At 25.9% G+C, this 15,825-nt stretch overlaps 2 protein-coding genes across 2 annotated transcripts; one reads left to right on the top strand and one right to left on the bottom strand.

Annotated features, from left to right (window-relative positions):
• The first annotated feature begins 2,007 nt into the window (after positions 1-2,007).
• Positions 2,008-6,722, top strand: LOC109798982 (Transmembrane amino acid transporter family protein). Its single transcript, XM_020359442.3, has 7 exons — positions 2,008-2,295; positions 3,063-3,293; positions 4,673-4,770; positions 4,956-5,142; positions 5,257-5,387; positions 5,496-5,729; positions 6,304-6,722. Exons 1-7 carry the CDS (start codon positions 2,187-2,189, stop codon positions 6,682-6,684), a joined length of 1,371 nt encoding a protein of 456 aa, XP_020215031.1. The 5' UTR covers positions 2,008-2,186; the 3' UTR covers positions 6,685-6,722.
• Positions 6,723-8,164: 1,442 nt separating this feature from the next.
• Positions 8,165-13,943, bottom strand: LOC109799315 (AT-hook motif nuclear-localized protein 11-like). The gene is made up of 5 exons (XM_020359864.3): positions 13,346-13,943; positions 10,730-10,797; positions 10,290-10,424; positions 9,704-9,868; positions 8,165-8,717 (listed from the first exon to the last, which is right to left on the bottom strand). The coding sequence occupies exons 1-5, from the start codon at positions 13,707-13,709 to the stop codon at positions 8,364-8,366; spliced, it is 1,086 nt and encodes a 361-aa protein (XP_020215453.1). The 5' UTR covers positions 13,710-13,943; the 3' UTR covers positions 8,165-8,363.
• Between the last annotated feature and the right edge of the window lie 1,882 nt (positions 13,944-15,825).

Raw genomic sequence — 15,825 nt, 5'->3', positions numbered from 1 at the left:
TGAAATTTAAATAATAAAAACAAAAAAAAAATATATAGAGTCTCAGTGGTGAAAAATTTCATCGGAAAATTTTTTATGTAAAAATCTCACTTCAGATAATTCATTATTCTTGGAGTTTGAATCCTCTCATGTAATAATAAATTATGTCCGATAATAAAATATTGCTGTATTCTACTCTATTCTTTGTAAGATTTTTTTTTTGTCATTTTTAAATATTTAACATTTTTTAATGTTGTCTTTAAATTTTATCTCTAACTCTAATTAATTGAGGGATAAAATAGTTGATAAAATATAGAATATTGATTAAAATAATTAAAATTTCAAATGATATTTTAAATTAAGATATTTTTATGTACATAATTTAATAAAGTAATGTATTTATTATTTTATATAAATAAAATAATTACATATAATTTTATTTAGAATTTATTTTTTATTTTAACATATTATGAACAATAATTTTTACTATTTTTAATTTTGTTCTTACTTTTCAATTTACTAGTTTATTTTTAGCATTTATTTTTTTAAGAAACATTATAACTTACTTAAACACTTATATTTTATTTTTAATACATTACTTTTATCTTTGGAAACAAAATTACTAATTGTAATATATAAAAAATAAATAAATCATATTACAATCAATTAAAATTAATAAATTGATATTTGCAAACAACACTAAAAGTAAGATATTAGAAATGTGTTATAAGTATCTAAGTAAATTAAAACTTTTTTTAAAAAGCGAGATATAATAAAAAAAATAACAAAATGAAAAGAAGTAAAATTAAATTTAATGAAAATTAACCTCATAAAATTTTAAAATCAAATTACATATAGTTACCATATTTATATAAAATAACAAATAAGTTACTAAATTAAATTTTGAACATAAAAATAATTTAATTACCTTAATTTAAAATATTTTTATACGTTAATTATATTAATTAAAGTTTTATATTTTGCTTCCTATTCTAACACTAAATTAATTAAAGTTAGTGATAAGGATTAAAAAAAGAACACTAAAAATGTCAAAGATCTAAAAAAAAATTGTAGGAATTAAAACAAAATTGAACAATATTTACAGAGCCTTAAAACATATTAAATTTATTATTTTATTACATAATGAAACTTATTAAAAATTATAGTGTATGAATTTTATTTTTTTACTTAACAAAATTTACTAGTAATTTTTATAATCTTTAATAAATTTTAACTAAAAAATGAGTGATTAAAAATGTTATCATATGAAAATAATTCTTCTCATGCGAAAACTAAAACTTACGATAATTTGATGTTTATTATTTTAGACTTTCACCTTATAATAAAATGTATTATTTAGTAAAATTTATTAAAAAATTATTGTTCTTATTAAGATAAACTTGGATGATGAGGTTATCTTATAAGATCTCTTTTCGTCCTTGTGAATTAATATTGATTTTAATTATTATTGATCTTCCTAAATAATATAGAGGTACTTGCTAAAAAAATTCTAATGACTAAGTTAATCTAATCTATCTAATGACTAATATAGTAATATATTTATCTATCATCTATATACATAGCTCTTTGCTTGTTAACAATATTTTTTTTCGTTTTCATCGATTTTATAACTGTTATAATTATCAAGAAATCAATTTGAGTTGAATATTAGTAAGTATCGAGTTTCCTTACCAACTTGATTGACATAAATTATTATACAAAAGCCTAAAAGTAGGTATACAACACTACAAAAAAGAATAAAAATTATACAATAAGTAGAGATTATTGGGACATCAATTAAATAGTAAAAGTATATATATATATATATAGCTTACACATAGCTACTATTTTTATTTTTTAATTTGTGCCAAAAAGAATATTTTGGCCGGTTGTTGAAAACTTAATGCTTTTGAAATATAGAGATTACATGTTGATTTTTTCTCTCCTACAAAGTCGAAGCTATGTATGAGAAATACTTTTAAAATTTTCTTAATTAAAAAAGTGTTTTTAGTTTGGATTCTTTGTATAATGAGGTCATTTTGGTCATGAAGACCCTTTTTCTCAAGTTGATCGTTGCATAGTGCAACGGCGTTATAAAAGTGACACCACTGAGTTCCCAAGTCAAATTAACACGGCGTTGTTGTGTTAAATATTCTGCCTTCATTCTCTCTATTCGTTTATTAAGATCATCACTGAGGAGAGAGAAGATGGGTACCCTTCTTCCAGATGAAAAACAAGAGAATCCAAATGGTTTGGAACAACTTCAAAACCAAAAGGATGTTGATGCAGGTGCTCTCTTTGTCCTCAAATCCAAAGGTAATTATCATCATTCATACCCTTCTTAAACTCTCCTTAATTATACTCTTCGTTCTAGTCTTTTATGTAATAACATTATTTAGAACCATGGTATGTGATTCTTGTCCTTGATTCTTCCTTTTTCTCCCACCTTTCCTTCTTCAGAATATGTTGCCCGGTTTTAAAAGTGTTGTTCCTGCCATAACCTTATTTAGCTCAAAAACAAAACCTCAAAAAGGAAATTTCATTCTTCTTCCCGAAAGTAAACCAACCCCTCCTCCACCACCACAATTATATGAATTATTTTTTAAAAAATTATCACAAATATTCTCTATAAATAATCATATTCAAGTTGAATAGAATTAATAATAATAATAATAATAATAATAATAATATTATTATTATTATTATATGAACTTTTATAATAAAAAAAATCCAAAAACATTTCTTAAAACAAGATTAAAATAATTTTTTATAAGTTAAAAATAAAAATATAAAATAATAAAATATAATTTATATAAATTAATTTTATTTATGTCGTACCTATTATTTTAACAATTAGTATCTGGCCTAAGTGAGTTCATCAAATGAATCATTTCATTGCCAGTACTTTTCGAAGCCGACTTTGACGAACGGAAAATTTGATGCAATTGTGCAATGGTTGACTGTCTGGTTAGAATAATTGGAGCACATGGGGCGTGTAAAGACGAGAAGAATATTATAGACAAAATTAAAAGAAAATGAGTATTATTATTTATTACATCATTCTACGTGTGATAATTTTGAAGGTTCTTGGGTGCATTGTGGGTACCACTTGACAACGTCGATCGTGGCACCAGCTCTCTTGAGTCTTCCTTATGCATTCACGTTCCTTGGATGGACAAGTGGGATCTTATGCTTGGTGATAGGAGCATTTGTGACTTTCTATTCCTACAATTTAATATCTAGGGTTCTCGAACACCATGCTCAGATGGGTAAGCGTCAGCTACGGTTTAGGGACATGGCTCGCGATATTTTAGGTACCTCACAATCTCTCTCATCATGTCTACGTTGAGGTTATATGCCAGTTAAGGATGTCTTATTTTGGTCTTTTTATTATCACATGGTACATTAATTTCGACTTAAACTTACTATCTTTAAATTGTCTCATTCTGCACTTGATCAAGAATTGAATAATTGAGTCATTGTCACTATAACTTTTAAAGCTAAGCATCATATGGGGCATGCATGACATATCACATATGGGTTTTTGTACATTTGAAAAGAATATTACACCCAAGGTACGTTAAACGTACGTATGATGTGCTTAATTTGGTTCTTTAAAAAGTGACATGTATTACTACATTAGTTCTTTAAAAATTTTGGTCTGGTGTCCCAAAAAAGAAAAATTTGTCATGAAATTAGTTTATTAAAATGTTACTAAATTGTGCTTTTGATTCATTTATACTCGATTTAACTCTGCATTTTTCCTCAAATTTTAATTATGTAAATTTAGTTACCAATTTTATATATAAAATTTACATTTTTAATCTGATTGTTAAATATTCATTTGTTGGCTGCTAAAATTATAATATAAATCATGATTTGATATTAGATAAATAATGCAATAATTAATATTTAATATTTTAACTTATATTAGATATTGTGTCATTTGTATAATGTTAGTTCATGATTAATATTACAAAGTTTTTTGATCTATGAAAATCAAACTCAATATCAAAGGAATTTATAACACTCACTTATTATGCTCAACCAACTAAGTTAGACTCATTTTACATTATTGACCAAAAATGTCAAAATTGTGAATTTTAAGAGAATAGGAGTTTAAAATTGTATAATTAAGGATTGAGAAACTAGAACTGTGAATCAAATTTTAAATATAGAGAACAAAAATGTAATGTAATTTAAAAACTTATCATCATTTTAGTCACTAATTAAAATATTATCAAATTTGTTGCTCTAGGTTTTATTTTGGTAAATACATGTTATTTTTGATGGATAATAAAATTGAAGGTTTACCCAAGATTAAAACCTAGAGACAAAACAAACTACTCCCTCAATCTCAAACGAATTGATATTTTGATGGTCAAATTCCAACCCCTAATTGTTAATTAATGGGATTTAACTCTTTTTATAGTGGGAGTATAAAATATACTCATAATAGTTGATTATAAAATTAATAATTAAGATTTATGATAAAATTAAATTCATATAAAATGAAATTTAAAATTAATTATAATATTAGCAGTTGATTTTTTTAATAAATACACTTTATTATTCTCTTACTAGATCCTAATTAATTAAAGTAGTATTAATCCACAATAAAATATTTTGACATTGTCTTCTCTCTCTCTTCACCTAACTTCTCACCATCGATGTAAATATCTAACCTTGGCAGGCCCACGATGGGGTCGTTATTTTGTCGGCCCAACTCAGTTCGCAGTTTGTTATGGTGCTGTTGTAGCTAGTACTCTCCTGGGAGGACAATGCATGAAGGTTTATCATCTTCAACTATTCTTTTCATTCATTTATTATCTCCATTCGAGTCAAAAGTATAGTTTGTATATATAAACTATTTGTGCACGTATTTCATTGTAATTTCAAACCATTGATTCTTTAATCAAAGGTTACTCCACACTTTATACTTTTGTGTTTATTTTTTCCAATGGAATTAACTACAGGCAATTTACTTGCTGTCAAATCCAAATGGGACCATGAAGCTTTACGAGTTTGTAATCATATTTGGATGCTTCATGTTGTTTTTGGCTCAAATCCCATCTTTCCACTCGTTAAGGCACATTAATCTAGTTTCCTTGCTTCTGTGCTTAGCCTATAGTGCTGCTGCTACTGCTGGTTCCATATACATTGGTAATTTATGAATCTCTTTTTTCTTCTTTTGGTAGTTTAATAATATTTGCACTTTATGCTATTGGCAAATCATTCGAATTGAACTTCTTAGTTTTGCACATTACCAACATGCAGGAGAATCATCAAAAGGACCAGAGAAGGATTATTCTGTGAAAGGTGATTCAGTGAATCGCTTATTTGGAATTTTCAATGCAATTGCTATCATAGCCACGACTTATGGAAACGGAATCATTCCAGAAATTCAGGTCTAATTAAGCTCAAGTTGCTCCATCAAATTAATCATTTCAGTTAAGATAAAAATAACTGATTTGCTTTCATTATTACATGCTTAATTGCATTTTCTTTGGTTGTAGGCAACAATAGCACCACCTGTAAAAGGGAAGATGTTAAAGGGACTATGTGTTTGTTATGTTGTACTTATAGCCACTTTCTTTAGCGTATCTATATCTGGTTATTGGGCATTTGGAAACGAATCTGAAGGCTTCATCTTAAGCAACTTTGTGGACAATGGGAAGCCCCTAGTACCCAAGTGGTTTATTTATATGACCAATATTTTCACTATAACACAATTATCCGCTGTTGGTGTGGTAAGTGACACACTAACACTCCAATCATCTGTGTATGTTTGATTCAATTCATTATTCATTTTAGAGAAATAGTAGTTCATTTTTTTTAAATTTTTTTAGAGCTTTTAAATAGATATAAGTTTAATTGCACCTTAATTTTATCACCTATATTTAATGATTTAGCAAATTTTGTTTCTCAACTTTCAAAATTTATTTGCACATTTTGTTATCCAACATTTCAAACTATTTACATTTTGACATTCTTTTAATTGATTATTTGATGTGTTAATTAACTATTAATATAATATGTTGATTTTTGATATAGGACATTATATCATGCATGTTATCATATCAAATAATGTATTATATTAATCATCAATATGTCATGTCAACAATCAACTAATAACATTAGATAATCAATTAACAAAATGATAAAACGTACAAATTTTTGAAAGTTAGGTGATAAAATATATAATTTTAAAAGTTACATGACAAAATTTATAAAGTTGTGAAACATAAATGACAAAAAATGTAATTAAGAAAAAAAAATTATGTTAATACTTTTAAAAAAAATAACCCTTGAATTTTAATGCAGGTTTATTTGCAACCAACAAATGAAGTGCTGGAGCAAACATTTGGAGATCCAAAAAGTCCTGAGTTCTCTAAACGCAATGTAATCCCAAGAGTGATTACTAGGTCATTAGCTATTACTATTTCAACCACTATAGCAGCCATGCTTCCATTTTTTGGAGACATAAACTCTCTTATAGGAGCTTTTGGCTTTATCCCACTTGACTTCATCTTACCGGTAATTTTCTATAATTTTACATTTAAGCCATCAAAGCGAAGCCCTATTTTCTGGTTGAATGTAACTATTGCTGTGACTTTCTCCGCATTGGGAGCTATAGCAGCCGTAGCATCAGTTAGACAGATAATTCTTGATGCAAAAAATTATCAATTATTTGCTAATGTATGATCACATTGGACCATCTAATGAAGTTTGGTTGTTTTATATATCACGTTTCATATCATATTTTCTTCTCATAAATGCTCTCTATATTTTAATTTAATGACTATTGCAGGATAAACTTATGAACTAAGAGACACAATAATTGACTAACTATTATAAGTCAAAACATTGTGTACGTTGATTTCAACAACTTATCATACATACAACACAATTAGTTCAGGTGATATCAAATTTTTAAGCTAAACAGACCATAAAAGTGGCCAATGGTATCGGTATGAATTAGTCGCTAACCATTCTGTCCATAGTTCATTATATCTTTTTATTTTTTTTAACTCTATCTATTTATATGTGTATCCTCCTTCCATGTTCAATGTTCAATGTGTATAGAGTATTATAAGAATCAGACGTTAATAATGTACATATTATATATATATATATATATATATATAATAAGAAAAATTAATTTATCTAACTATTGATTTGAAAGGTTCTTAAAAAAATAGTTAAGTTTACAAAATTTCATGTAAATCAAAAACTAATTAATTGTTAGTTCGTCCCATTACTTTATTTTTATGGATAATACTCAATCCGCTTTTCAATAACTATAATTTTAATATTTGAGAAATGTTTAAAAATGAATAATATTTTCATTTTTTAATATAACATTAATTATCTTTTCTTCTAATTTATCTCTTCATAAATTATTCAACTACTAAAATTAATAGTAATACATTTATTGAGAGATTAGGTTATTCTAATAAAATTGTATTAAAAAGTGATATATTATTCTTAATCTATATGTAAAAACCATTAAAATGCAATTATTATGAGATAGAGGGAGTAATTTTAAACTTTAAAGAATTACTCAATTACTTAACTTGAATAAGTTATGCTTTGATTTTTATTTTAATTTATGTTCTTTATTTGAATTTTCATGTTAAATTTTTAATAAATAAATAAATCAAAGTGTTTTTTTTTTTTACAAAATTTCAAAACTATTTAATGTTGATTTGTTATATAGATTCAAATTAACGTATAAAAATAAAATATATTATATATTAATTTATATTAATATATTGTATAATTTTTAAATTTTGAAAAACTTAATTTACTCATTAAAAAAAATTTAATTTAAGAATGGTTGAAATTTAAATATATATTATGAATTAAGACATATTCTTACGCTGTGGTAACTTTGATGCAGTTTCCTTAATTTTAGTGGAGATGTTTTTCATTGTGGGATGGAGTGCATAAAAACATTTTTCAATTTCTCTCTTATTAAACACATCTAATTTTCTAATTTTCTAATTTTCTTTCACTTCTCTACCCTTCTTTCCTTTTTCTTTTCTTCCGCTTCTCTTTTACCATTCACACCTTTAGTTTAGAAGGCAAATGTGGTATTTTCTGTCGCGTCTTAAGCAAAATATGACTTCCCCGGGACCATTCAAAACTAACTTGAAAAATAAAGCAAGAAGTAAAATCACCGAAGGAATTACCACATTAGTCAAAAGGAATTTATTTTCTTTTTTACTTACAATGATGATTCACAAGTTCTCTGCCACATAGTCCAAAACTAGATGAACAATTTTCCACAGTCAGACACTAGAAAATTTTGACCACTGATATCAACAGCACAAAACTAGTTCTCCACAATGAAAACTCAAAAGAGGCTATATTACATAACTTTATAACTCTGTCACACTTGCATGCACATCTGCAGAAGTCCTTTGGTCTGTTACAGGCTGTGGACTCTGGCAATCCAAATCACCACCATTAACTGAGGCAGACTGCACATTGTGATCTAAAGGAGTAACATTATCTGTCACACCATTGGATGTGGCAGGAAAGACATTATCATCAATAGTTGCTGTTGTTGGTGGTGAAGGACAACCCTGTTCACCTTGTGTCAACTTTAGAACTTTCAGGTTATCCCTTTCTGAATCTGGATTAACCAGCACAATGGGCCCACTAGAAGATTCAGACAACTGTTTTCTCTTGATTTGGTTACTGATGTTTTGCTTGAATGTGCCCATAACAAGCTGATGTACACAGAGAGACACAGTTTGAAAATGGCTTCATGGCAATAGTGATCAATAACAAATAAACATAGTGCATCAAACAAAATTTAATCCCTTATCAACTATATAGTGTATATTTAAATATCAGTTTCAAAATATGTTTCACAGAAAAACATATATTCCGGTATAAAAATAAAATAAAATTTGTGTGTAACTTTCTTTTTCAATTTCAGTTAGGTCGAATTCAACTAATTTCTAAATATTTGGTTAGCAATTGAAACTTAAAAGTCTCAATTAGCTGGTTCCAAATGTGGGTGCTTATATGTTTGAAAAAAAAAAAATTCATTCCGTTAAGTGTAAATTAAGCTGACCTTAGAATTAAAAGTTAGAAGAGTATTTTTAAATAAAAAAAAAAGAGATTAGTTTGAAAATTTAGAGAGTTAAGTTAAACTCAACTATAAAATAATCAATTAATTGTCAATCAATTTGAGTAACACTAATTTGTCCATAAAGTCTACAATCATCAAAAGTTGCAACCAATCCCAAAAGTAACTACAAAGGTTTTGGGTTTGGTTGACTAAATTTTTTCAAAAATATTTCTAGAAGAAAAAAATAAAAATAAAAAATGAAATGAATTTTTCTATAAAATAAAATTAGTTTATATATAAGTTAATTTGTAGAAATTCTTTTTTACTAATTTTTTCAAAATCTATTTTTAACTTATACATGAATTAAATTTAACTTTATTTCAATTTTTCTTTCTATATTTAAAAAAAAAAAAAAATATCCAACCACGCGGTTTAAAGTTCATAGCTTTGACAATATTTCTTTCCGTATATGTGCCGGTGTATATACAACATAACTATACTTATAAATAACTATGGAGTAATTGATTTGAATCATCTTTCAATTTTGCTTTAAATCTTATCAGGGTTTTTCAATGTTTAATAGCATAGCTTGGATGAAATCAAAGGATAAATCTCTACAACATTTTTTAGAATTCTTACCTGAATAGGGCAAGCTGCTATCAATGTGCTCTCAACGACACCTCCAAAAATACTCCCATCAGGTTTAGCCAATGAAATGCTCAACGTGCCAGTTTTACGAATTGGACCAGTAGAGGTACAAGCATAGATGCTTGATCCAGATAAAGATAATATCTCAAAGTAGCCCTGTATGCAACAAAATCAATTATAATAATCAACAAATAAAAGACAAAGTACACACAAAAGAAGTGGGAAAGCTTATCTAAACATTATCATGCAAAATTTTAGGTCCCTTCAAGTTTGGACCTTCCTTGAGGAAATTAATAAAAAGATACCTTCTCCACTAAATCCTATATATGCATGACAAATCTTGACTATTGTTATCATATTTAATGATACTCTCTCAAAAAAAAAAGAAGATAAAACTTATAAGTAAAAAAGATATAATAATCTTCTTCATAAAAAAAAAAATTACCCTTCAAACAAGTTCAAAAACACACCCTAACAATTTTGGTATATAATTGTTTCAACGTTTCTCTTCTCCATTTTCATTATCCAAAATCTATAATTATTGTTACACATGCAAGATTGTTTGTACAATTTGTACCTCATATCTCCAAATACCATGACCAGAATCAGTAGGTTTGCGAATGGCTACAGTTGAAACAGCACCAGTAGCAGAAAGTATGCAAACTGCTCTATGGCCTTTGTCAAAAAATGACATTATCTTGCCAACCATATCCTGAAAATGACCAAAACATTATTCTCTTATGATACCACATACGTAAAATATGTCAAATTAAAATTTGTTTAAATAAATTTCTCCATAAATACTCTTAAAAGAAAAAAAAATAGATAAGAAAAAAATGAAATAAAATTTTTCATAAATTAAAATTAGTTTATACATAAATTAGAGAAGAAGAAAAAAACCTATATACGAATGATTTAGTTTATACAAAACTTATTTTATTTTTTCTTTTAACTTTATCCAAACATTCCTGAAGACAAATATGATATTTGGACAAATTTTTAAGGGACTCCTATTACCTCCCCATGGTTCACAGTCAGCACGTGAGGTATGAAGCTTCCTCCAGCTGTTTCTGCAATATACCCACCTGCAACAAATAAAGTTTCAAGCATGAGAAAAATATAAAAATGCCTACACCAATAAAACAACAATGTGAGATGGTCCTATTAGAAGTTTAGAACAAATCAAAACATAATATTATTTTATGCCTGGAATGTTACAAAAGTTCGTAGAACAGAATAGAACATGAGATTAAAAAATAGTGCATTTAAAAATGGTCAAGCCTAAAAATCGAAATAGAATAAGACGTGTCATTTCGACTTATTCACATCCAAACGTTATGTTAAAAATTGTGACTGTTTTGAAATCTCTAGTGAGACTAATCAATAAAATTTTTAATAGTACTTTTAAAGTTCAAGTTTAAAAATATTTTTATCTTTATAATATATCACTTTTTTAGTTTTGGTCCTTGAAATTTTTTATTATTTTAGTCCTTCTACTATATTATTTTTTATTTTACTTTCTATAGTATTTTGTTCATTTTTTCAGTTCACCCCTAGAAAAATAAAATTTGTAGAGATTAGAAGCAACTTATTCACATATTAAAAAGACAAAAAAGAAAAAAGAAGAAATATAAAAAATAACAAACACAAAAAAAAAATGCAAAGATCATTTAAAAAAAATAAAGAATATAACTAAAAAGGTAATATATTACGTAATCAAAAATACACTCTCAAATCTAAATTTTAATTTATTAATATACTCTAGTAGTGGAGATAAAGATAGAATGTATAGGATCTTAGGTACAAACTCTAGTGTTTATAATTTTGATGAGTAAAAAATTGCTTCAAAGCATAAAAGAAAATTAACATAAGTTTTTTTAGTTCTATTATTTTTTTTATGTTTTAAAAAATTATTTAATTTTAAGAAACTAAAACGAAAAGAGAGACAATTCCTCTCCTTCTGTCAAATTTCATGACAATCATTTAAGAATATTTTTTTTAATAATTGATTATGTAAAAAAATTACGTTGGAAATCAATTAAACTTTATAAAAATAATTAAAGCAGAATAGTAACATACTAACATGTTTTACATAGGACACGAATGTTAAAAGAAATAGAATTGAACAGTTGAACGAGATTATGTTAATATCGGTATATATGAACAATAAAGGGAGGAAAATTGGTTGAGAGGTTTAAATGACCTCACATAAAAATATTAAAAATAAAAACGTTTCTGTTTAGTTTATGAGATAAGGGAAGGAATTTTAATCAAGGGGAAGTGAAGGTAAGGAAGGAGAAAAGGGAAATTAAAAATTTTGTTTAGTTAAAAAGAAGAGAAAAAAAACATGTTTTTTTGTCTAATTCACAAGAAAAAAGAGATGAATTTATCTTTTTATTCTTATAATTTTTAATTTAAAAACATAAATAAAAATATATTTAAGATTATAGTAAAGATGTTTTAAAATCTTTCTCCTTCCCATCTTTTCAAATCTCCCAAATATCGAAGAGTTAAAATTGGATGAAAGACACTCCTCTCCTTTTCTAAAAAATCAGTCAAACAATATTTTTTTTAAAAAAAATCCTTTCTCCTTCCATTCTCCTCCAATCAAACACTGTAAAAGAGGAGTTAATATTAATTTAAAATTTAAAAATTTATTTATAAAGTTTATAATAACAATTTCAAAAAAAAATTAAAAGAATTTGTTTACTTCTTTCTTTAAAGTGATTAATGAGGTAAATAATCAGTAACAAATAGTAATAAAAATAATTATATGAAATAAAATTTCCGTTAGAGCAAAAATACATAGTTACTTTCATTATTCACCTATTTACTTTCGCTATTCATGTGTATTATTTGCGCTTTTACTTTCTCTGCTTTGCTAAGGAAGCTTTTTTTAAAATTTTGGAGAAAAAACATAATCTGAAGAAATGTGTTTTATCCGAAAAAGCACTTTAGAGAGAATATAAATTTCCCTTAAAATATTTAGTCCAGTTGTTAAATAAACATCAACTCTTAACTTTTATATAAGTTATTTATTTAATAATATGTTTTTAGAATGTGAGTTTTAGTCTCAATCTTAAGAAAATAAATTGATATATATATATATTCTTCAGTTATATATTCTATTTTAGTTGTATTATTGGTTGATGTTAAATCTCTAATATAATTTATTTATATTTATGATTAGACATTTCAAACATAAATTTAAAAGATTAAACATTTATAAAAATTAGATAATAATTTAATAACAAATTATCTGATAAGTCTAATAACACTAGTTATATACCATTTTAGAATGTAATGCCTTATAAGATGATAATATTTTTCAATTATATACTTTGTGAAACACAATCTAGACTAGCAAAATTCTCATTCCAAGTATTATTCTTTCTTCAAATCGAATAAAATCATCATACAAAACAAAATTCTACCTTCATGTACTCTTTCGTATAAATTTAAATGAGTATATACCAATTTTTTTAATACCCCTTCTTTTAAAATAATTCTATTTGTTGTATATAATTTTATAATAAAAAAATCAATGAAAGCAAAGGACTCATAAGAAAACAAGGAAGAAAATAACGCATGCAATAATACATAGTAATTAATAATGAGCACAAGAAAACTCACCAATGGAGGCTAGAATCTGCAGTTTCCCAGAACCACGAGGGCGTCCCCTGCCTCTCCTGGCGGTGCTATCGGAATACCCCGGCGGCGCCGTCGCCGGAGACACCGCGCTCCCAACAACGTCGTTCTTCCGAGGCCTCCCCCTCCCTCTCTTCACCCCCGGCTGTTCCGAACCTACAGCATCGGCGCTTGCTACGGTCACAGCAAGCTCCGAAGCAGAAGCAACGTTAATGGCACTAACAACGTTGCTGTCGTTGTCGGTGCCGGAATGCAGCAGCACTTCCTTCGGAGTGTGCGGCTCAGGCTCGGTCGAGGTGGAGCCCAGAGTCAAAAACTGGTCGGTGTCTGTATGGTTATGTTGATCCATGAATTAGACACCCTTTGAGATTGTGAATTCAGTTTCGTAAGAAAGGTAACAAATTTGCTTGTGGGTGAACAAGTATAAGAAGAAGAAGGAAAAAAAAAAAAAAAAGTTGTTTGAAAACGCAGCACTGTGAAGAAGGCGCCAGAAGAAAACCCGTTTTTTAAGCTTTTTTCGGAATAAAAGAAACTCTTGCCAAAAGAAATTTGTATTTTCTGATTTCTTTTCCGGAAAAAAGAATATAACTCTTCACTTTGTTAAGCAGTTTTTTTTTTAAAATATATATATAAATGAAGAAAATGGGGGATGTATGGAGTCTGGTTTTGTTTACCCGGGTTTTGAATTTTGAGATAAAAAAGGACAAAATAAAATTATTACTTGTTATTATTATTTCGTATTGTATCTGATTTTCTTGTTATTTTTAATTAATATATAGGGCGAAAGAAGGAATCTCGGGGATTATGAAAATAAAAATAATTGAATATTAAATGATTTTATTTATTGCAATTAAAATTTAAATTGCTGTGAATTAGAAATATTAATGTTTTATAATATTTATGCAGATTTTTTCCCAAATATTATTTACCGCGTAAAATATTGATTAGTTTTTAATATGCATTAATTTTGTTTTTTTGGAAAATGTTTCTCTGTGTTTTAAATCATGAATTACAAATTATATATAGCAAAATGCGTCAAAATATTATTGGTGTGAAGTTTAAACGGCGTGTGTTACAACTTACAAGACACCGCTCAAAATGTAGTTTTTAAGTTTTAATATTAAAAACAAAATATGTTAATGTTTTTTTCTTTTTTCATATAAAATCTTCTTGAATAGGTTTTAAGTTTTATAGTGAAAATCATTTTATTCTTTCTTGAGATAATTCATTTAATTCTAATATAAATTAATATAAAAAAGAAAATACGACTTTTAATTTTATAGTGAAAATTATTTTATTCTTTTTTTGAGAAAAATAATTTTAAATTTTAAACAAATCAGAATGGAGAGTAAAACAAATTAAACTAAGAAAGTGTTACAGTCTGTTAGTCACGGGTCTTAATTCCTAATGAATACTTTATTTCACATATAAATTATAATATTGCAGGTGAAAAGTCCTATATTCTGAAGAAGAAGAAAAAACGATAGAGAAAGTGATTGTAAGTGTATGAATAAAAAAAACTGATAAGAAATATGAACATATATATATATATATATATATATATATATATATATATATATATATATATATATATATATATATATATATATATATATATATGAATGAATAAATAAAAAAAATATTGCAAGTAAAAAAGTCTCATGTTAAAAATAGCAAAGTGGCCATACGGCCATACCATATTACTTCTAAAATTAATATAATTTTTTATTGATTTTTTTTTTATTTTAAAAAGTATGTTAGCTATCACTTTTACATTGAAAATAGATGGTAAAAGATTTTAAAATATCCAATAAAATATTATATAACTTTAACGGATATTATGATAAAAACAATTAATTTCGTTTTTAAATATGATAAAAACGATTGATTTATTGGGCTACAAATTTAATATTATAATTTCATTTACAGTAACTCGTGGTAGAGAGGTATTCTATACCTCTATTATATTTTTTTAAAAATTAAATGATTAGTTAGAGGATTACAAAAAGTTATAAAAAAAAAAATCATTAGAACGAGATTTATTTTTTTAACTTCGGAGAGTGATTTGAAAGTTGTTATAAAAACTAAATTTTTTTTAAAAAAAAAGTATGTATATTAAAATATATTAGATTTAAATATATTTTTAATCTTTAAAAAATAAGTAATTTTTTATTTTAGTTTTTATAAAAAAAATTATTTTATTTTTTATCTTTTTAAAATTTATAAATATTATTTTTACTTTTTTATTCTTGTAAAATGAGTAAATTTAATTTTCAATCGTTATAAAATATTTTTTATTGTTTTTATTTGTCTAACTAAATCACTATTTTTTATCTTTAACGGTGATGTTAACATTTGTTTCAAGGAATTTTTAAAAAAAATATACCACATACAAATATGATATCATTAAAGTAATATTTAAGAAGATTATTTAACTCTTTAATAAATAAATACATAATTAAAAA

The sequence above is a fragment of the Cajanus cajan genome, chromosome 8 (assembly GCF_000230855.2).
Source record: "Cajanus cajan strain Asha chromosome 8, NIPB_CcT2T_4, whole genome shotgun sequence".
Taxonomy (NCBI): domain Eukaryota; kingdom Viridiplantae; phylum Streptophyta; class Magnoliopsida; order Fabales; family Fabaceae; genus Cajanus; species Cajanus cajan.
The sequence above is the reverse complement of the archived record's forward strand: the minus strand, read 5'-3'. Positions and strand labels throughout refer to the sequence as shown.